Genomic DNA, 24,087 nt, shown 5'->3' on the forward strand with positions numbered 1-24,087 from the left:
ACTTGGTCCTGCAGTCAAAACCACTGGGAGGCACACAAAATAGCAACAATGGCTCCGCAAGCTTTAAAAAATCCAAAAAGTGTTCAGGCTTTCAAGTTCTCCAGAACTGTTCATTAAGCTTAGAGATGCCAGCCTCCAGGTGGGACATGGAGATTCCTTGGAATTGCAGCTCATCTCAAGAGGACAGGTCCGCTGGAGAAAATGGATGCGTTTTGGAGGGTGGGCTATAGTACTGTGCTCCACTGGGGCCCCAGTCCTCTCTGAGCTCCATCCCCACCCCCTCAGGAGTTTCCCTACCTGGATGTGGCAACCCTATCCCTCATCTCCTGCCAGTGGCCAAAGGGGACCTGGCAACCCTATTTTCAGGCTGGATGGTGGAAGAAAGGTGGGAGTTCTTTTAGGACATGATCTTGAAGCTATTTGTCTGCTCCTGCTTGGAGAGCCATGCAGACTGCATTGACCAAAGAATCGACCTTAGAACTGGGGTTTCCTGCATGTGCGCGCGGGGGGGGGGGAGGGCATTGGGGAGTGAATGGCCTCGTTGCTCTTGGGACTAGGGGTGGGGTGGGGTGGGGGTGGAGCCGACTGGCTAGACGAGGTCCCCTCTGGTGTGGGCGTCTCCTGGCGGCGCTTGGGCATCAGGTGGACGGGGATTAGCTCCAGCGGCCGGGGAGGGTTTGCGCGTTGCCCACTCGCTTGCCTGAAGGGTCAGCCGAGCGGGAGGGAGAAGGAGCCGCCCCTTTCCAGGCAGGCGGGCTCGGTGTGCGTCTGAGGGGGGTGGGGGTGGGAGGGAAGTGCTTGGGATGGGACTCTGTCCTCCCTTCTCGCACACCGGCTCCGGCCCCCGCCATGGCTCGCAACTTCGAGCTCCTCTTTGACTCCCTGGGACACTTCGGCAGGTAAAAGAGTCCGCAGGGCGGCCGGAGACGAGAAGCCTGCCTCGCCTTCTGCCAGCCCCGCGCCCGACTGAGGAGATGGGGGGAGGGGAGGGGGTCAGCAAGGGGAGTCCAGGCGGGGGCTGCTTCGCACGCGCGCGCGCCCCCGGAGGCGCCCTTGCCTTGGGCAGGAGGGATACCGGGGGAGACACGTGGCAAGCCGCGGACGCCTCCGGCAGCAGCAGCAGCAGCGCTGGAGTCCCGGCTCGCCGGCTTCCCGGAGGGCAGCGCTCGTCAGCGGAGATACGCAGCGTTGTGCGCACGACGCAGCTCTTCATTCCTTGAAGCCAGGGGCTCGAATCCCCGCTTCTGCTACTCCCCAGAAGATTAGCCACCGCCATGCTTCATATGCACTACGGGAGGAACTGGGTCCCCCCCCTCCCAGATTAGGACAGGCAATCACAGCTCACGTCAGTGGGAATTGGGGAATTGGGGGTGGGGGTGGGGGGTTCAGTCGGCGCGGAGCAAAGTCCTTTGGGAGTGGTCAGGAATTTCTATGTAGTTCTGTCCTGTCCTGTATATGGCTCTGGGTGAAAGGAAGACTTCGGAAATGTATGTTTGTGGAGTTCTTGGACTGTGTGCTTATTTTGAGAGCCCAACGGTTCTCCCTGAGTATATTTTGACGGACAGACAGAGAGATAATTTCCAAGTAAATAAGTGTGACACCATACTGTTGATCGTTTGGGCAGCTTGATCTATGAAAGACAAAACATATTAATGTTTCTTCATGACTCTGGCTGGTTTTCTAAAGGGGAAATCCACCTGCAAAAAAGAAAGGGGGGGAGAGAGAGAGGGAGAGAGAGACTTTTGCAAGGGGAGGGGAGAGGGAAGTTAAAAGGGAGCTGAATTTCTAACAGGAGTTAGCTGAAAGGGGGGTGTCTTGGAGACAGGACGGGTTGCACAGTTAGCTCTCTGAGGATGTGTAGCCTTTTAAAAATTCTTGGAATAGGATAGATATTAGCAGCGTAAATATTAGAATGACATAACTCTAGTTTTCTCTCCAAAAGAAACTGAACACAGAGCTTTTCAATGTACAGGGAAGTGGGGCGAGCTAGTAGCTAGAAGTTGATTCTCTCTGTGTGTGTATTTCCATATGCTGGCAGCAACCTGAATTGCCATTCAACTATATATGAGCCTGTAACTTATTGATATGTTTGTTCACGTAAAAAATGCAAAAAGCTATTGGTAGAGGGACGCTTTCAAATTTCAGCACTGAAAGGGAGTGGTACAAGGAGAAAGTTAAGAAGCTCTGTCTCTCTCATGCTAGTTTTCTGTTGAAAATTGTACTCCAAGCAGATACAAAGTTCAGAAAAAAGAACAAGGAGTTAGTTCTGAATCTGATCAATTAAATCTCCACAGCACAGTTAAGATGAAACAGCATATTTCAAACCCACAATTAATAGAATTCCTGGCAGATAGCCATGTTGGTTTGTAGCACCTAAATAAAACAGGAGCCCTATGACACTTTAGTGACTGTCAGGATTTATTTCACCCAAAGCATTCCTGAGATAGCAGTTGGCAGCTGAAGGGGAAATGGAAAAAAGCAACATAAATAACACAAAAGTAATTTATAAGCTGGTTATTAGACTACCTGGCTTGGCCGCAGCATTGCCACTGGGCTGGCTGGCTGAATAGGCAGGGTCACCGCCATCTGCATGACTCAGCTGGATTGGGCCTGCCTTTGGTACTGGGCTGTGTGTTGGTGGCTCTGGAGGCAGTAAGAGTGGGCCAGGTGGCAGTCGCTGTCCAGCTTGTCTTGGCAGGGCTGGGTGGTAGCTTGTGCTCAGATCTATGGGGACCCCCAGACCAGCATTCAGTTGTAGCAGAGCAGCATGCACATAGCCATCTTTGTATTACTCTGTTTAATACTAAACATGCAATGGCATTTTAAGAAGCATTCCTCTTAGTTTGCATTCAAGTGGGTAGCTGTGTTGGTCTGAAATAGCAGAACAAATGTAGAGTTAAGTGGCACTATTAAGACTAATAAAATTTTATTCAGGGTATGAGCTTTCATTTTCACGCACACTTGCTCAGATACAATGTCATGGAATGAAAGTAATCAGTTCAAACTTATAGGTAGAAAGTCCGAGTAAATTAATGTACAGCATAATGAAAATTTGTGAGCCGCAAGGGAGTGGCGGGATATAAATCTAATAATAATAATAATAACAACAATAATAAAATCGTTAACAGATTCCAGAGATAAATAGGAAAAAAAAACAGCAATTTGGATTCATTTGCATTCACGAGATTAAATTGCATGGGGAACATCTGGCATACAATAAATATGTACACATGAAGAGAATAATGAACATGCCACTCCATTGTCTACATAGGACAAACAGGGCAAACTCAACCAAAAATAAATGGACACAAATGTGACATCAGGAACCACAAGACTGATAAACCTGTGGAAGAACACTTCAACCTTCCAAGATATTCAATACCTCAAAGTAGCCATTTTATTATAAAGGAACTTCAAGAACAGAACGGAATGGAGATTGCTGAAATGCAAGTCATTACAATACTCAGAACAATCAAATCCCCAGGACTCAACAGGGTCATTGGTTTCTTAACTACTAACCTGCATTCTTAACAAGCTCTCAGAAAGGCCAAATGCCTTCTGTATTTTAATGTATCTCTTATTTGGAATAATTGATTTGAACAAGTGGATTATAATGTAACTATGACTAGTATAATGCAATGTAGTTTGGAATAGTATATATATACTTTTCTCTGGTTTGTGAACAGAGACAGCCAAATGCTGTACTTCAATGAAGATGATGCTCCAAATGCTTCCATGCTTGAGAATATAGGCAGGGTGCAGAAGGGCAAGGTCTCAGCTAACAGCTGTCATTAATTGATTATCTAGTTGCACATTATTATCTTAATGTGGACATATTTATTGTATGCCAAATGTTTCCCATACAATTCAATCTCAAGTGAATGCAAATAAATCCAAATTGCTATTTTCCCCATTTATCTCCAGAATCTGTTAACCATTTTCATTATGCTGTATGTTAATTTACTCTGACACTCTACCTATAAGTTGGAACTGATTACTTTTATTCCATGACATTGTATCTGAGGATGAAAGCTCATACCTTGAATAAAACTTTATTAAAGGTGCCACTGGACTCTAAATTTGTTCTTATTTTGCTGTTAAACCAAAAACCAATAATGCAATACCACGTTATTTTGGCTATATGTGGATTTTGGGAAGGAATTGTTTACTGGCCCCAGCACTGAGCAGAAAAGTGGTACTAATTGCTTATTAAAATTATGTGGCATTGACAGGTCGCATGCTTTCACCCCTGAAAGATTTATCAAGTTCACAATTATCTGTATGTTACTTTGGGCAATGGGAGGGGCCTTCTTATTTTGAGCTGCTTCACTTACCAGTGTTTCTTTTTTTTAAATTTTGTTTATTAAAGAAAGATTTTCATTAATAAAAGATAGAGTGAAACAAAGTCTTGGAAAAGAAAAAGAAAAAAGAAAAATACAGTTTTCTGCAAGAGCATTATACCCTAATTGTTTTTCATTATCTCCTCCATCTTCTAGTAATACAGTCCTTTAATACATTTATATTATGTTGTTAAACATAATTTTCAAGGACTTCAGTTAGTAAGTCATTTTTGTCTGCTTACCAGTTCTGAATTTCTTAACTGTAAGTATATTTCTGCAAAGCAGATTAAAATTCTAAGGAATGCTTATGATACTCAGGAAGGAGATTTTTAAAAATAATATTGCAAATATCTGCAATAAATAACAATTCCGTTGTTTTGGCTTTAGTAGTGTGGGTTTTTAGTGCTGACCTTCTTTCCATATTATTTGCTCAGATAAAGGGAATTGAAAACTCTGACATTTTATCATTTTTTTAGCAATAATCATTTTTATTCTTTCAATCTGCAAGCTTTTTATTATAGTTTGCATGCAGATTAGTTTACTGGCATAAGACTTTATACTCTGATGAGGATTACTACACATGTAAAAAATGGGAGCATTTCTGAAAATCATTCATGTCTTTCAAGTAAGTCTTTAGGTGAAAAAGAGAGACTGTTCAGAATGCCTTGTGCTGCCTTCATGTTAAAAAAATGATTTCAGTCATCTTGGTAGTTCCTAATACTTGTCAAAACAGTTGAATTAATAAACTCTTCACATATTATTCTTTTAGATCCTGAAGGAACTTGTATTAGAAAAGTCCTGGCTTATAAACCAAAGTCAGAAACTGCCCCTGGGTTCATACCATTGTTTACAATATCGTTGGTGGGAAACTACTTGAATACTTTAATGAATGTACAGGTGGTATCTTGTCTCATCAACTTTGCCAAGTGCACCTGTGTGGTCATATATGAACACTGTTGTGCCTTGGGCACATGTATAATTTATCTGATAGCTGCTAATATGTCAAAACAACCTGTGACTGATTGGTGATTCTTCCAGATAGTCTGTGTAGAATATTTTAATCACTCTCAACAAACTATTTAGAATAGTTTTCCAGGGCACTCCTGAGTTCCTTGGAGAACAGCTACATATTTCATAAACAAAATCTGAATACGTGCATGTTTATGGACGCCTACATATCAGTTGTTTCATGTGTAAACCTCATATATTGGTTTAAACTCTGCATTTTGATGTTGGATACAGATTTATTATTATTTATTTATCATATATGGTGTTGCAGCCAGGCAAGAAATGTTCAGAGGTAGTTTGCCATTGCCTACCTCTGCATTATGACCCTAGTTCCCCTTGGAGGTCTCCCATCCAAATACTAACCAAGGCCAACCATGCTTAGTTTCCAAGATATGCCTGGGCTATCCAGATCAGGTTGGGTACAGATATTTGTAAGTATGTTGCAAAGTGGTACATGAAACAGAACATCAGAAAAATAGGTGAACCCAGGGAGTTGGACATTTTTCTTTTTCTTTTATCATTCTTTATTTTTATTGATCATATTTATAGGCTGCTGCTCCTGGCTGGCTGGCTTGCAGTGGCTAATAACAGGCAAAAAAAAATAAAAACAGTACCCTAAAAATCCCCACCCCTCCCACGTCAGTCAAACCTTCCATTTCCCTCTCCCCCCAGGTTGTACAATAGTGGTGGTAGACTGATATGATGACCATAAAAGGCTCCAAATAGATGGACTCATATGCTGGGGATGCTGGAGGAGGGGCAAATCTCCATGATCCGCCCGGCCTGAACAAAAGGCCAGGTGGAAGACCTCCATACTGAGGGGCCTGTGAAACTTACCTAGCTCTGACAGGGCCCTCAGCTCTTCTAGGAACTCATTCCGCCAGGCCAGGGCTGGGGCCAAGAAGGCCCTGACCCTGATAGATGTCAGGCGAATTCCATGGGGACCATATCAGAACACAATACCCTGTGTAAGGCAAAGAAAGTCAAACAGTCCTTCAGGTACATGAGGCCCAGACCATGTAAGGTCTTAACCTTGAATTTGACCCAGTATGCAACTGGCAACCAATACAGCTATTTCACCACAGGCTGGATAAGGATTCTCCAAGATGACCTAGTGAGAAGACTAGCAGATGCATTCTGCACCAGCTGCAATTTCCGGATCAGGGACAAGGGTAGGCCTGTGTAGATCAAGTTACAGAAGTTTAGCTTGGAGATGACCATCACCTGGATCACTGTGGCAAGGAGTTCTTGGGACAGATAGGGCATTAGTAGTCTTGCTTGACAGATGGTAAAATGCCGCTTGAGCTACTCTAGTAACCTGGTCCTCCATTGTCAGGGAGGCATCCAGTATCACCCCCAAATTCCTGGCCATGTGTGCAGTCCAGGGTGGGTAGGAACACTTCCTGACCTGGCCCCTTGAACCACAGGACCTGTGTGCCATCATATGCAAAGTAACCAGAGATATAACTGCTTTTACATAGTAATATTTTCAAAGAAGGCATTTATGGAAGATTGTATCAGACTCTGGATATTCCTTGGGGGAATGTGACAGATGAGTTATTTGATGGTAACCTAACCTAAACCCATGGAATAGACCAGGGACAGGCAATGTTTTTAGACTGTGTGCCAGAAAAAGTAAATGTGCCTGTGAAAATGCTGGGGTGTTAGCAAATAAGGTTTGTTAGAGAAATTGGTATTGTAGTTGGCCAGACCTATTACATGTTGTTAATTATTTACTCATTATTTGCTGAAATAAAACATCCACAGAACATATTTATGTCTCCCACTGGCTGCCTTGGGTCTGTTTCTGTTTTGGTAGCTGTTTGTTATAAGATATAAAAACAGCTGAAATTTGACAGTACCTCAGGAGCTTGCCTTAGTCCTGGTTAGGTGTTGTGTGAGTCTTTGAGATAGTAATATTTATAAGCCTCGCCCATATAGATATTGATATAGATGCACATAATTGCTATATAGAGCCTCTTGTGGCGCAGAGTGATAAGGCAGCAGACATGCAGTCTGAAGCTCTGCCCATGAGGCTGGGAGTTCAATCCCAGCAGCCGGCTCAAGATTGACTCAGCCTTCCAAGGTTGGTAAAATGAGTACCCAGCTTGCTGAGGGGTAAACGGTAATGACTGGGGAAGGCACTGGCAAACCATCCCGTATTGAGTCTGCCATGAAAACGCTAGAAGGCGTCACCCCAAGGGTCAGACATGACTCGGTGCTTGCACAGGGGATACCTTTACCTTTACTTTTAATTGCTATATATATAGAGAGAGAGTAGTAATAAAGCCTGTTGCATGCTGGAATGCAACGGGCAGTAGGTAGAGGTTTTGGGGAAGGGATTTAATGGGAGTGGGTGGCCTCCTACCAGCTGAGAATGACAGCTGAATTCCTGCTCTGTTTAAACACCCTCCCCACCTTCGCAGGTAGCTTTGCTTTCAAGGGGGGATTTAAAAGGATTGGGTGGCCCAGCTGTCATTCTCAGCTTATAGGCAGCCACCTGCTCTTTTTAAATCTCTCCCCCACACTTGTGAACAAAACTGTATGCAAAGGTAGGGGAGCATTTAAAGGGAAAGGTGCAGCATATCAACAGATAATGACAGCAGCAGTAATGCTGTTGTGCACTCCCTTTCAGTACTCCCTTCTTACCTTTGCAGGCTGAGGGGGAATATTCAAAGTGAATGGGATCCACGTGGCTGTCATGATCAGCTGTTACATGGCTGTGCAATCCCTTTCAATGCCCCCTACCTTTGCAGGCAGCTTTACTTGTTCACATGGGAACCTAAGTGACTTTTTTCAAGCTTGGCCTGGTAAATAAAAAAACGGTATTTGCCAGGAAGGTCCTATGAACTCAAAGGCATAAGTGGCCAGAATTTCAAGTGGAGTTAGCTTTACCAGAAAGTAGACAGTGAGACTTTGGAGGAAACTAGGTGATCCCCTTTTATTAGTCAACGACTTGACCTTGTGGACAACAACAGGGACTGCAGTTGTCAGCAGTAGGCTTCAGGCTTCAGAAGGGCAGACATCACCAGCCAAGCAACCAAGGGGTGTCTGGGGCCATATACATTCCTTCCAAAGGGATGCATATGAGGGGAGAGACCTTTCCCTTCAGCCTAACTTCCTGGAAATGAGCTATACTTCCAGGGGATTCTCAGACACCACCTGGAGGCTGGCATCCCTAAACCTCAGTGGGATGCAATGTTACACAGACCCCCCCCCCAAAGCAGCCATTTTTGCCTGGAGATGAGCAGGAATTCCAGGAGATCTCCAGGCCACATGGAGGTTGGCTGTTCCTGGTCTGAACATTTTATCAACCGTACAAAAATGAAGACAGAAGGAGCAGGGTAGACACCTATGTACTATGACTACCCCATGTGTATTAGGGCAGGGGGGCATTTCAGTGTCTGTGGCCTAATTCACACAGGAAGGGAAATGAGATTGAATGCAGAACTGGGAGGAATAGGTTACCATGTAATCTCGCCCTATGAAGAGTCTCCAGTCTGATTTTCCCTTCACATATCTGAAGACCTGGCTCTTGAAAGCTCATCTGTAACCACTATGCCATAATTCCCAAAGGTCAGTCTTCTCCCACACTCAACAAATATTCCAAATCACAGGTTCTTGACACCCATATCTCCACACCCATGCCCTCATTTGCCACTACGCCACCACAACCTCCCACACAACACACATATTCAACCTCATGCCCTTACAGACTGGACAACCCCTCCCCTTACTTTTCCCACACTAAGCCCTAGTGCCTGTTGTATTCCTGGATACAGTGGGCTTTGCCCCTAGTCATTTATAAATATGTTGAACAACACTGGCCCCAGGACAGATCCCTGGGGCACTCCACTTGTCACTCTTCTCCAAGAGGATGCTGAATAATTTACAAGTACCCTTTGGGTATGATCTGTCAATGACATTTCCTATGTTGTTTCCTCGCAGCATTGTAAACTTGCTATGCTACGATTCGGTCCTGTAAGCCGGTGGTCCCTGTGAAGGCCCTGGCACCGGGCCGCTGCTCCCTCTCCCCATCCCCCGAAGTAAGAAACTTCCCAAGCTGCAAGCTTGCGGCCCGGCAAGCTTCTTACTGTGCAAGGGGGGGAGAGAGAAGCTGGGCCGCGCACGCACAATGCACATGTGCGGCCGGGCAGCGCATGTGTGCATGGCGCATGCGTGGCCGGAAACGTGCATGCGCAACTGCGCATGCACAGCACGCACTGCCGGGCAATCGCCCTCCCTGCTGCCGCCGGTCCCCAGCCTGAAAAATGTTGGGGACCACTGCTGTAAGCCACTTCCCGGGACACTGTTTCTGTCGTGCATAAACTTACTGTGTTTTCTGTCACCTCCCCTGAGCTGTTTTACACTAATGGCTGAACGGAAAGCCCATGAGGCTCTGCCAGCAGCATGTGTCAGTCAGGTGACATTGCTGCTGTCTACAACCTACCAATGAGCTCCAAGAACAATGAATGAAGTACTCTCCCACTTGAGGAATGATCTCTCAAGTGCAGAATCTGGAACTTCGATCTACTATGGTAGGCAAAAACAAAACAAAAACAAAAAAACCCACACATTTTAAAAAGGGGTGTTTTAACAGCATCAGTGATCTGACGACAATTAAAAACTGTGAATCCATAACCCACCCTTGTTAGCAAACCTTTTAATTGAGGTTTACACTGGTTTTTAAATTTGAGATAAATCTGCTTTTTAAGTGATTTTCATGGCTTTAGGTATTTTTTGAGGAGAATTCTTCCCCATGATATCAACATGGCTTAACTGGACTGCATAATTCATACTGAGAATTTTTGTTTGACTGACTAGATGTTGTCAGTAGAAACAGGAATTTGTGCACCATTTGAAAGCTCCACAATAAAGTTTATTTTTAAGACCAATGAAGTTTAACTCTGAGCATAAGCTTTTGAAACAGATTCTGGGTATAAGCTTTCATGTAAAATTAGAACACTGAAACAGATTTCCTCAAGCCTTACATATAGCCTCTCTCCACCTATATGTCAGGCTTGGGGAAATCTGTTTTAATATTCAAATTTTAATGCCTGCACACGAACGCTAATACCCAGGATAAAACTTGGTTGTCTTAAAGATACCACTGCACTCAAACTTTGTTCCATTGCTTCAGACCAGCACTTACCTGGATTACTCAAAATTACTGAAGCTCACGATGTACCTAGACTGGAGTGCCAGTCCCCCCAAGATATGTAGGGGTGCCAAGCCAGGCCTCCCACAATGTCTCAGGATTGGCTCCTTCCAGGGGCTAATCGGCTGCTTCGGCGGCTGATTTCCTTACGGCCTGGAGGGGCAGGGAGAGGGAGTCATGGCCACCGGCATGCCAGCGGCGCAAATGTGCACGCGTGGACTTGCTGCACATGCGCGTTTGCGCCGGGGCTGCCGCTCATGCACGGGCCCCGGGTCGCCCTCTCCCCACACCCCCGCACAGCGGTCCACGGCCTACAAAAGGTTGCGGTCCGCTGGCCCAGGGAACCAGAAACTGTTGAGCCAGCCCTGTTGAAGCCAGATTTCTGTGGCAGCCAGCGTGGTGTAGTGGTTAAAGAGCAGTGGACTCTAGTCTGGAGAATCAGGTTTGATTCCTCACTACTTCACAGGCAGCCAGCTGGGTGACCTAGGGACAGTGACAGTAGAACAGTTCTTTTAGAGCTCTCTCAGCCCCACCTACCTGTTGTGGGGAAGGAAGGCAAAACAATTGTAAGCCATTTTGAGATTCCTTCAGTGACAGTAGAACAGTTCTTTTAGAGCTCTCTCAGCCCCACCTACCTGTTGTGGGGAGAGGAAGGCAAAACAATTGTAAGCCATTTTGAGATTCCTTCAGGTGGTGAAAAGTGGGGTATAAAACCAACTCTTCTTCTTCTTGAGTAACATACAAAGTAGCGTAGACTTCAGGCTCTATATAGTCTGCCAACTCAGCCTTTCAGATAATTTTGTAAAGTGAAAGAAAGAAAAAAATTTATGCATATATTTTAACAAAATTATTTGGCCTTATATGTTAAGAACACTTTTCACCATTTTTGAAAACTAAACAGTAATACTTTACATTGGCAATCTGTTATTGAAGACGTTCTCCTCCCCCTGAAACCACCCTTCCCAGCTGCACCGCCCAACAGATGCCTGCCTGTCTGGGCATAAGCAATTTTGTAGCATAGCTGAAGTAATAAAAGTATTTTGGTACTATATAAATCCTGTGGGATGGTTTGAGGTTTTTAATTAGAGCAGGACCTACCTTCTGATGGAATTTTTGTGTTTCTTCTTCTCTGATGATGCATTTTAGCCTGCTTAAAACAAATAGTATTCCATTGCGGACATTCCAGTTGACTTGTGTTTGTTGGGAGAGGTATATGCATTGATGACATAAATGAACACTGTGTTGTTCTCTAGTGTGGGAGATGAAGAATCATTTATCTGCTGCAAAGGAATCACATTTTTGTTATATTTGGCTGAGGAAATGTTATGGCTATACCCAGGCCCACAGCAGTTCCCTGACTGTGCCACAACGTCTACTGATGCACATCTGATGTATTGCAGGCAAGCTGCCCCTGCAGTAAGATTGCAAATGACAGGCGGCATAGCAGGATGTGCATGCTTCGTTTGCCACAGAGTGCAACTAGATGAGATGCTAGAGATCCATAACTGGGTTGCTTGACACATTTAAACTCCCTTAAAAGCAGCCGTGCCTGAATGGGAGGCTAATTTGGATTGAGACCCTGGGCCCCTCCTAGGATCTCTTGGGCTTAATAGGGTGGAAATGCCTGCACATTGTTATTGCTAAGCATACAGTTTGGTGTAGTGGTTAGAAGTGTGGACTTCTAATCTGGCAAGCCGGGTTTGATTCCATGCTCCCCCACATGCAGCCAGCTGGGTGACCTTGGGCTCACCACGGCACTGATAAAACTGTTCTGACCGAGCAGTGATATCAGGACTCCTCCAGCCTTACCTACCTCACAGGGTGTCTGTTGTGGGGAGAGGAATGGGAAGGCAACTGTAAGCCACTTTGAGCCTCTTTCGGGTAGAGAAAAGTGGCATATAAGAACCAACTCTTCTTCTTCTTCATATGCAAGAAACTTTATAGGATTGTGGCATTACTTCCAAGAAAGCTTTACTCTGTTCAGTGGTTCTCAAACTTGTTGATGTGGGGCTTGTTTCTAAATTGCTGTACTTTTGGGACTTATTTGCAAATATGCACTGGGCTACTTTCCTAAAACATAGAAATATCACACCAGGTAGCAAGCTTTTATTTTTCTTGGTTAATATTTATAAATATTTAGTGTAACATGAGCCTCTTGTGGCGCTGAGTGGTAAGACAGCAGAAATGCTATCTAAAGCTGTCTGCCCATGAGGTTGGGAGTTCGATCCCAGCAGCCGGCTCAAGGTTAATTCAGCCTTCCATCCTTCCGAGGTTGGTAAAACGAGTACCCAGCTTCCTGGGGGGTAAACAGTAATGACTGGGGAAGGCACTGGCAAACCACCCCGTATTGAGTCTGCCATGAAAACACTAGAGGGTGTCACCCCAACGGTCAGACATGACTCGGTGCTTGCACAGGGGATACCTTTACCCTTACCTAGTGTAGCTGAGGAGACTTAAATCAAGGTGTCTCAGTTGCAGACTCCTTTTTCCTGAGTGAAGTTGCTTAAATGCTAATCTTATCTGGCGAGCTGTCTTTTGTGTGTGTGTGCCGGTAGAATTGGATCCCCCAGAAGAGTTCACAGATGTTTGGGAAGCATGGACCTTTCCCTGCCTTCCTTTCCCCAAGCAGCCTGCTGCTTGTCCTGTTGCCGGATTCCCTCTCCTCACTGCTGCCTCCTCCCCCAATCCTGTGATGCATTTTGCTTGCTGGGCTCTCTTGATCCTCAAAGAGGAGCTTCTGGAGGAATGGCAGACTGCCATTGAGGGAAGTTCCACTCTGCTAGCTTCTTACACGAACTCTTTCAGTGAATCCAACCTATTTTAAGCATAAAGAGCTTTCATAAACCACCTGTAAAATATATATTTGCTTTGGATGGTATCCTTGCAAATGCTGATGCAGAAAAGAAAGAATTGTTTAAAAATTATGGATCCACTAAAACTAATGTGAGTTTTGCTGTTTGCTTCATGAGACATGGATTACACGTTTCAGTTGTACTTTAAGTCATTCTGGGTGACTCCAGTGTGAGAAATTAGAATTCATCAGAAAGTTTGACCCTGGCCAGTTATGACTCAATTGTCTAGTGTCACAAAACTTCCTTTTCATTTTTGCTGCACCAGATATGGTTATTTCTCAGGTATTTGAAATAAATGGGATTTTATATACAAATATGTAAGTTATGATATAACAGTATGATTTACATGGTATGTATAATAAATGATCTGTTTTCATTTTCAGATACCAGGCGTGGGTTTATTTGGCAGCTGCATTTCAGTCTATCTCTTGTGGCATCCACTACTTAGCTTCTGTCTTCTTGGCTGTTACACCAAAATTTGTATGTGGTATCCTTGGAAATGTGAGCAGTGTTCTGATTTACAATTCATCTGTTTCACGAATAGAGGATGCCTGGACACTGTGGACATCAACACAAAGTTATATGTTAGTCCACCTGGAAAATGGAGACGTTTGGGAACTTAATCAGTGTAGCAGGTCCAGACGAGTGGATCCTTTGGATTTCACTTATGAATACAGCGGCAACAAAACTAATTTTACGTGTACTGATGGATTCATCTATGATCGGACCAAATGGCAGAGCACCATTGTCACAGAGTGGGATTTAGTCTGTCAGCGGGAATGGCTTGCAAAACTGACACAGCCCACATTCATGCTGGGAGTCCTTTTGGGGGCTGTGATTTTTGGAGACATTGCAGACAGGTATAGTAATGAATTTGCTTTTAGCTATTATGGAGACTTGAATGCAGATTTCCACTTACCAGAGAAGTTCACTGAGGCTTGGGATAGCCTCAGGTACAGTGCCGAGTGAATGGACACAGTGCCACCTAGCTGCTGACCCTGGAGCACCTGCCAGATCAGGTACTCCCATGTACTCCCATGTTTTTGGCCTTTCTGTCTTCCCTAATACATCTCAAGAGCTTTCCTTTATGGTTTTTACATCTTCCATCAAACCACTTATTATCACTGGATATGTTTTGTGGGTTTTTTAAATAAGAAAATAAGGGTTTTAAACGGTCAACAAGATTTTCATAGTAACCTATGACATCACAGTCCACCTTTGAGAGATCCTTTACATGCAGCAGCTCTTCCTCATTGGCCAGGGTTTGTTCCACCAAGCTCTGGAGATGGTCTGATCATTTCAGTTTCCTATGTCCAGAAATGTCATCTTCTACTAAGTTTGGGAGCAGAAGTATATCCTTATCATATTTCATTGTTAAAGGATTATGGTCACTGAGTGAAGATTCCAAAACTTCAAACATGAGCATTCTAGGTAGCAGATCAGGAATAACAGCCATATAGTCAGTGGTGGTGTACTGATATATAAGTAAAAGCACCTTGTGAACAGTTGTAAAACATGCCATGTAAGGCATGAAGATCAAAGGCCAAAAACAACTCCAAACGTTTCAACCCTGGCTTGTTGACAGTGAGGTCATTAGAAATACAGTCCAGCAGGTAATATTTTGCCCCGTGCTTCGTGTCCAGAGCTGATTCTTGCATTAAAATCTCCCAGAATAAATTGGACATTTGGGAACTGGAGCATTAAGCTTTCAAATAGCAAAAATAGTTTGTCCCAAAACTGCTCCTTATTCTGAGCTAACACAAGTATTTATACACAACAGGGTGCCTAGATATTTACTCTTTAGGTACAGAACCATTACATAATCCTGACAGTCAAGAGAAACTTGCTCAACTTCAACCAATAAATCTACTTTAATGCAAGTTATGTGTTTTTAATTTTATGTTAACTGTATTTTGAACTATTTAAATATTTTAATGTTTTGATGTTCACTGCCTTGTGGACCCTGATTGGGTAGAAAGGCAGCATAAAAATGTTTTAACTGACTAAATAAGTAACCCAACTGTGAAGTTACAAAAGAATGGATCAGTGTGGACAGATCAGAGGTCTAAGCAATGAAAGTTGGCAAACCAAATACAGCTCAGAGATGGCCATCTGGGCCACTCCACTAGCTTTCTTTTCTAATGGCAAGGCTGAGTCCATGAGCTCTCGGCCTTCTCTCCAGATGTCCACTCCACCCATCACAAATAGACCCAGTTCCTGTGAAGCATTAGCTCCTTCCTTTCCATGTTGATTGAAACTTTTTTGATTCACCTGAAACTTTTGAATCTTTACATTTTTTGTACTTCCTTTCTTGTTTCTCTGCCTCTTCCCTTTCTCATCTTTCCTTCTCTGTATGTAAACTTTGCTCTTTTTTCTTAACACCTTTTCTCTCAGCTGCTCCTTTTTTGACTTCCACCCATCCAAGACTTCCAGGACTCCAAATGAAAATAAGAACTCTTGCTACATCTGTCTAAAGATTCACAGAGTCCAGTGTTCATTTTCCAATAGTGGTCAGCCAGATGCCTTTCAAGAACCGTGTGAAGACCAGCATCTTTTTTAGTTGTTTGTTCCCAATATCAAAGAACTTCAAACATGGAGGTTCTGTTTAGATATCGTAGACAAGAGCCATTTATCATGGCCAATAGCCATTGATAAATCTGTCTTCTGTGAATCTATCTATGCCAGTTAGTTTCTATCATCACCTTATGCAGCATTCCATAAGTTAATCATGAAATATGTGGAAACTTACTGTCGTGAGACTGTACTGTAAAAGTCTTTAATGGATTTTGCCCTTCTGCTGCATAACGTAATGAAATGAACAGGAAGACATTTAAGATTGAAACAGATGGAATTACATCAGAACCACAGAAAAACAAGGCATAAATACATTGTTACATTAAACTTATTTTTTTTGCATCTATATTTCAATATATATTCAGCAGATCTCAATTACTGTATCAGTATTCCTTATTTATCAGACCTTTTATCACTCAGTTATTCATAGAAGGTCCAGAGTGATTCCCTAAGCATTAATTGAGGGACAATACGGTGTAGAGTTTAGGAGTGTGGACTTCTAATCTGGCATGCCAGGTTCAATTCTGCACTCCCCCACATGCAGCCAGCTAGGTGACCTTGGGCTCGCCACGGCACTGATAAGGCTAGTGATATCAGGGCTCTTTCAGCCTCACCCACCCCACAGGGTGTTTGTTGTGGGGAGAGGAAAGGGAAGGCGACTGTATGCCACTTTGAGCCTCCTTCGGGTAGAGAAAAGCGACATATAATAACCAACTCTTCTTCTTCTTCTTCAACATAAAGTTTAGTTCACAATTTACAAGATCATACCCTTTAAAGAAATATAATAGCCAAGAACTACACTGTCAGTAACTTCAGGAATCCAATCAGCTAATAAAAATTTAATACATTAGTCATATAAATCATTAGATTTCTGCAAAATTGTTGTTATGTGCGAAGTCGTGTCCGACCCATCGCGACCCCATGGACAATGATCCTCCAGGCCTTCCTGTCCTCTACCATTCCCCGGAGTCCATTTAAGTTTGCACCTACTGCTTCAGTGACTCCATCCAGCCACCTCATTCTCTGTCGTCCCCTTCTTCTTTTGCCCTCGATCGCTCCCAGCATTAGGCTCTTCTCCAGGGAGTCCTTCCTTCTCATGAGGTGGCCAAAATATTTGAGTTTCATCTTCAGGATCTGGCCTTCTAAAGAGCAGTCAGGGCTGATCTCCTCTAGGACTGACCGGTTTGTTCGCCTTGCAGTCCAAGGGACTCGCAAGAGTCTTCTCCAGCACCAGAGTTCAAAAGCCTCAATTCTTTGACGCTCGGCCTTCCTTATGGTCCAACTTTCGCAGCCATACATTGCAACTGGGAAGACCATAGCCTTGACTAAACGCACTTTTGTTGGCAGGGTGATGTCTCTGCTTTTTAGGATGCTCTCTAGATTTGCCATAGCTTTCCTCCCCAGGAGCAAGCGTCTTTTAATTTCTTTGCTGCAGTCCCCATCTGCAGTGATCTTGGAGCCCAGGAAAATAAAATCTGTCACTATCTCCATTTCTTCCCCTTCTATTTGCCAGGAATTGAGAGGGCCGGATGCCATGATCTTTGTTTTCTTGATGTTGAGTTTCAAGCCAACTTTTGCACTCTCCTCCTTCACCCGCATCAACAGGCTCTTTAGTTCCTCTTCACTTTCTGCCATTAGAGTGGTATCATCTGCATATCTGAGGTTGTTGATATTTCTCCCTGCAATCTTGATCCCAATTTGTGACTCCTCTAATCCCGCATTTCTCATGATGTGCTCTGCATACAAGTTAAATAGGCAAGGCTGTAGCCTTGCCGAACTCCTTTCTCAATTTTGAACCAGTCAGTGATTCCATGTTCAGTTCTCACTGTTGCTTCTTGACCTGCATATAAATTTCTCAAGAGACAAATAAGATGCTCTGGTATTCCCATCTCTTTAAGAACTTGCCACAATTTGTTGTGCTCCACACAATCAAAGGCTTTAGCATAGTCAATGAAGCAGAAGTAGACATTCTTCTGGTACTCCCTAGCTTTCTCCATGATCCAGCGTATGTTGGCAATTTGATCTCTAGTTCCTCTGCCTCTTCGAAATCCTGCCTGTACTTCTGGAAGTTCTCGGTCCACATATTGCTGGAGCCTAGCTTGTAGGATTTTGAGCATAACTTTGCTAGCATGAGAAATTAGTGCAATGGTGCGGTAGTTTGAACATTCTTTGGCATTGCCCTTCTTTGGGACTGGAATGTAAACTGACCTTTTCCAATCCTGTGGCCATTGTTGAGTTTTCCAAATTTGCTGGCATATTGAGTGTAGCACTTTTACTGCATCATCCTTTAAGATTTTGAATAGTTCAACTGGAATGCTGTCACTACCACTAGCTTTATTGTTGCTCAGACTTCCTAAGGCCCATTTGACTTCACATTCCAGGATGTCTGGCTCCAGGTCAGTAACTACCCCATTGTGGTCATCAGGGATATTAAGCTCGCTCTTGTATAGTTCTTCTGTATAATTTTGCCACCTTTGTTTAATCTCTTCTGCTTCTGTGAGGTCCCTACCATTTTGGTCCCTTATCATACCCACCTTTGCATGAAACGTTCTCTTCATATCTCCAATTTTCTTGAAAAGATCTCTGGTCCTCCCCATTCTATTGTTTTCTTCTATTTGTTTGCACTGTTCATTTAAGAAGGCATTCTTATCTCTTCTAGCTTTTCTCTGGAATTCTGCATTCAATTGGGTGTATCTTTCTCTTTCTCCCTTGCCTTTCACTTCCCTTCTCTCCTTAGCTATTTGTAAAGCTTCCTCAGACAGCCATTTTGATTTCTTGCATTTCTTTTTCTTTGGGATGGTTTTAGTTGCTACCTCTTGTACAATGTTTCTGCAAAATAGGGATGATCAAATAAGCTCATTTGTTTTTGGAAAATAGAGAACAGTATAAAAACACATGCATAATTGATTTAGATTCATTGAGGCAATAGTTGCAAAGTCTTTGAAAGGAATATTCCTAGATCTCCCAGAAACCATGGCAGATGGAAAAATATTAATTCTGGCCATCATGAAAGCTCGATGGTGGGAGAGATTTATCCAGTTTGAAGGGATTCCTGAGTGAATGAATGACTAAAGAAATGGGGAGAGCAAGTCTGCTTCACTCCAGTATTGTTAAGTCGTTTTTCAATATCCCAAATCCTTCTTTGGATCATCTAAAATATATAGGTCTCCTCAGAGTTAGACAATTAATCAACATTAACAGCTAGAGTATTAATGTTATGTAAAATAAGCTTGAGACCATTTGAAACTGTTTTGGTTTCTTCCTTTTTGTTGAATTTATGTTTTCAGTGAGCTAGCCACCTATGGCCCACCTATACCCCACTACCTGAAGAGTCACAATTCTGACTCTGTGAATATATCTGGTTAGTACTATTTTATACCATTGTTGGTATATCTAATATTATTTGGGTAAATATTGTATGTTACGTTGACCCATCTTCCTTCTTGTATACCTTCCAATGCTGTTTTCAGTTCTTCAATGCTTTCCTCATTAGATACATCCCTCTGTTTGCAAGTGTATATCTTCAGACAGTAAAAGAGACAAGGCCCCACGCATTTGTGCATAGTCAAAACAGGCCAAGAGGCTTTTATTCTGCAGACTACAAGCAGCATGTTCCTCTATCATGCAATACAGAAAGGGGCTGCTTCATAACCATATTGCTTTCTTACCAGGATGTTGTTGTTTTCTTTTCCATTCAGCATGCTGATTTTAGCTTTTTCCATGTTGTTTATGGACAGCATGTTCCATCTCATCTAGCAAATCCACATCATTTTGTCCCCAAGATAAAAACTCACGAGCCTCTTTAGTTCATTGCCATTTATGTTTTTATTTAAATGAATTCTAGAAGTTTTCTAAACAATATACATTAAAAAAAATTAAGTGTGTAGCAATGCTGTTTCAGGAATATCCGCATAACATTATCCTTTGTGCTTCCTGTTTTCTGTGTTTTCCCTTGCTTTGTTGTGATCTTTCCCTGGTATAGAATTACCTGTTTGGAAAGATCCCAGTCAACACTCCTTTGGAAGTTGTGTAGGCAGAAAATGTGATTTTGTTTTGTAGATTCTGCTTATATCAGGACCATTTACATTACCTCAATCCCTATGGTTGCCAATCCCCTCCCAAATGGCAGTATCTGTATCTCTATGGTGTTAAAGCGCTGTAGCAATGTACTTGTTCCGAGTTTTAATTTATTTAGAAAAGCAGCTCTCCAGCCCTTTTGGTTGAGATATTAAGCCCATGTGTTTCCGATCATAACTCCTCAACTGAAAAAGTGGGATACTTATTTTAAAAAACAGGAACAAAAGCTGAGAATGGGTACACTGTTGCGACAGACTGCTGTATAGCTGTAGTGATATTACTGCTGATTTATTAAAGAAGTTTTTAAAAAGTCCTCCAGTGTCAGGGAGGAAATTGACAGTGGATATTTAATCATGTAGATATTTTACTGCCATCACAAATGCCTTTGCATTCACAGCTGCAACAAAACTACACAGAGAACCATTGGTGGATGGGAGCAGCCCAGGCCATAGATTAGAGGTGTCAGACTCATTTCCCACAGAAACAGGGTGGAGGAGAATACCAAATGAAGGGACTTCAAGGGGTGCTTTTTGTCCTCCTGTGACCCCTTTTCCTTTGTGGGGGAGAAGGGAGGTTGCTGTCTCCCAACCTCTCCAGTCCTCATTCTGCCTCCTGGTTCTGCAGCTGTTCAGACGTGTGCCAGTGACAGCAGCACCCCTTTTCTCCTTTGCCCTTCCCTTTGCTTCTGGGACCAGGACACCTTTCCCCTCATAGCAGCACAAACCACTTGCCTGCCAATTCCCAGCCCTCCTCCTCTCTCCCTGGCTGGCCCAATCCTCTCATCAGCAAACCACCATTCTATGTGCTCACTCCTGCCAACCCTCTCACAGTTGCCGTTTGGTGCGGCAGTTACTGTGTCAGCCACTCAGCTCCACCCTTCCGTGTCGTGACTTCCTCTATCCTCATTGAGCTGCATTTGGAAGAGATGGGGCGGGGGGGGGGGGAGAAATGCCGTGTCTCCTCTTTCACTGCCTTTGCTGCCATTCCCCCACACTACTTTACCTCAGCCTCCTAGACCTGCTCCTTGAAAGCCTTGACCAAACAAACCTCTCCGTGTGTGCCTGCTCACCCCCTCCCGAGCAACTTCCTGCTTCCCTGCCTTGCCCTAATTGCTCAGGGACTGAATAAGAGTTCTTGATGGGCCTGTACCAGTCTCCTGGATGTATGTTCGACATCCCTGGTATCAGTAGCCTTGAGGACTAATGGCAGGTGGAGTCAAAATAAGGGAATAAGAGAAAGTATAAGTGGCTGAGGAATTCTGTTCCTTCACACTTCCTCTTCTGCACACGCAGAAGTCTGGACCCAAAGGATTTCCTTCTGCTAAATGAGAGGCTTACTTTGACAGAAGAAGCTCTTTTACTTATTGAAAGGAAGTAATTCTTGATTTTGACTCCATGGGGCAGACGCAAGCTTTGGAGGACATGGAACACAATCTCAGCTGGAAGAGCAGCTGTAATAATGTTTCCACACTGACTTGCTGCAAATGCACATAACTGCATCTCTATAAGTATCTTTTGAAAATATCTAACAAAACCTTGCAAACAGTGACATCAAAGTCTTTCTGTGGAACCCCGTGACCAGTGCTCTGGCCTGAGTGCCAGTAACCTGCAAGGCCTACCTGCTGAGCAGCACAGTGCCAAAAAGATAATAGGTGATGTCATTGTTTGTAGGCTGCTAAAGGGGAGCTGGACTCAGTCTTCACACCTCCAAACAAAGGACTGGCCCTGCTGGAACTGACAACACTGCCAAGCATCTGTTCTGTATCAGTCATATGGCTCTCATCTAACAACTGAAACCAGGCATGCAGGCATAAAGAACCCAGTAATGGGCACAGTTCCTGATCCAATAACAGGTTTGGATCCAGCCAGTATTTTAGCTCAATCTTCTTAAATTCTTCTGCTAGCTATAGTCTTCATCCCACATAGTTTGGTCCACGTAGGTCTCCTGATCCCCAGTATAACCTTTTTGGTTGGCCATAGGGAATCTATTTTCCAGTGGAAAAGTTGGTTGGATCCAACTCACAGAATTTGAGAGTACCTACGTTATGTTGCTTTCTAATTATTAATATTCCAGCCCCCCCCCCCAACAGCATTCAGTTTCTCAGATTTGGCTTACTGTCATCTTTCCTGCAAAAAACACAATCCTGGATGTTGGCATGTCATCTGGATGGGAAGGTGCATTACGTTAATGGCCCTGTTCACATTGCTGCCATTTTCCTTTGATCACTCCCTAATGGCTGTACCATTACATGACTTTAAAAAATGGCAATTACTATAGTGCTATAACAATTATTTGTCATGCCCTCTGGTGGCATGACATGGAAAATACAGGGGGAATGGTGGTTAATGGAAGAAAGTGTGCAGGAAACCTGAGGGGCTTTACGCACCGGGATCTTTGTTGCAAATTGGTCACTGAATGAAAAATCGCCATTTAAAATAGTGGAATTCGTCGTTATGCATACCTGCCTTTGTAGTGGAATCCAGTTGCGTTTTGTAGCGTTTCCCACAGCTTCCGGTCTCGGCAGAAAAGGAAGCACTATTGCCAAGCTCGTCCCGCCCCTGGCCGTCAAGCAGCCAATGGGCAGCCGTTAGCATGCTCCCAAACAGCCCCTTTCCCTTTAAGAAAGGTTTTTTTTTTTAAAAAACAGACCCATTGTAACGAATCTGTGTAGATTCGTTGCAACGGAGAGACCCATCCAGCTGCCTAATGTGAGCTGTTGTTTGATCGTATGATCGTTGCCACGTTGAATTAATGTGTAAAAAATAAAGGGACTTTATTTCAGCAAACGGGCTTTTATGTGGTTTGTGCTTAGTGACTAAAGGTGAAGGACTGAAGCCAGGGAAGCCTCTAAACAGAAAGAGGCTCGCTGGTGCGTTTATCCCTGCTCGCTCGGAGAGAAAAAAATGGCGATCGCTTCGCCGGAAGTTTGGAGGACAGGCTCAGGAGGAGGGACTTTGAAGAAACCGCAACAATGTTAACACACAGGTCTTTTTCGCTAGTGTTGCAGATTGGTTGCAAGAGTGTAGCGCTTTCCGGAGGGTGAATCCACTTTTGGGGATTCCCCTGAAAGCGCTACAAGGAAGCGCTTTTTGCAGATTGGTTTCAGGTGTGTGGCAGATTGTCTACGACGTCGTGCGTTATGGCAAATCAATAGCGTTTCCAATTGGCAACCATTGTGCGATTTTGAAGGCGTGCAAAAAGCCCCTGAGTGAATGCTCCAGTGAGTGCAGAAAGGAGAAGTCTTGCTAGGTGGATGCACCTGGTTACTGTATCCCATGAACTCTATGCCAGATGAAGAAATCATTGAAATAATTCCATTTTTAAAAACAGACAAATAAACATCTATTTTGGCGTGGGGTTTTCAGTTATTTTTATGTCAAATGTATAGTTTTTGGCTACTGTAGTAAAACAGCTTCAGATATGGCATCAGTGGGATATTCTGTTAAATCAGAGGAATGTAAGCCCATAAACTGCAAATGCTTTTCTAATTCTGTGCTTCCAATATCAACAATTATGATTGTGTTTTATACGCATTTTACAGAACAGGGAGACGACACGTAATATGGTTTACAAGTACTGGACAGTTCTTATTTGGTGTTGCAGTGGCATTCACATTTGACTACTATAGTTTTGTGATTGTCCGTTTCCTCCTTGCAATGGTAAGAACCAAAGTTGTTTGTTTGTAAAATTTAAGTCACTTGTTCCTCCAAAAGTGGCAGCTATCCCCACACCTCTTATGCCAGAGTATTTGAGCAAAATAGGTTTCAGTGGGATTTCAGTAGATTAAAATTAAATTCAGTTGGCTACCAGTGCAATCTTCAAAAGAGTTAAGATACACAGAGTGTATCTCAATTAAGGATTTTACAGTAAAATTAAATCCAGGTAGCTCACTGTGTATATGCAATTCTGCACACACAGGAACTGCTTCTTGTTTTATATGTGGATGGTTGCCTACCCTTTTTACACAACTTGATATAGAATTTACCTTAATATGTATGGCACAGTTGAGTCAAGGTCCCACTGATTTCAGCTGCAGAGTTAAGTATACCTTTTTTTCTTTTGAAATCAGCGGAGCTTA

General features: G+C 43.5%; 1 protein-coding gene across 2 annotated transcripts in view; it reads left to right on the forward strand.

Annotated features, from left to right (window-relative positions):
• The first annotated feature begins 743 nt into the window (after positions 1 to 743).
• Positions 744 to 24,087, forward strand: part of SLC22A16 (solute carrier family 22 member 16) — a 28,928-nt gene continuing 5,584 nt past the window's right edge. Inside the window, exons 1-3 of one of the 2 annotated variants that reach the window (XM_077302059.1) lie at positions 744 to 899; positions 13,742 to 14,218; positions 23,551 to 23,668. In XM_077302059.1, the coding sequence (XP_077158174.1) occupies positions 850 to 899; positions 13,742 to 14,218; positions 23,551 to 23,668 (645 nt within the window). In that variant the 5' untranslated portion in view covers positions 744 to 849. Of the gene's footprint in view, positions 900 to 1,399; positions 1,488 to 13,741; positions 14,219 to 23,550; positions 23,669 to 24,087 lie in introns of those variants that run through there. The other variant, XM_077302069.1, reaches the window with a different exon arrangement.

This window comes from Paroedura picta, chromosome 1 (genome assembly GCF_049243985.1).
Source record: "Paroedura picta isolate Pp20150507F chromosome 1, Ppicta_v3.0, whole genome shotgun sequence".
Classification (NCBI taxonomy): domain Eukaryota; kingdom Metazoa; phylum Chordata; class Lepidosauria; order Squamata; family Gekkonidae; genus Paroedura; species Paroedura picta.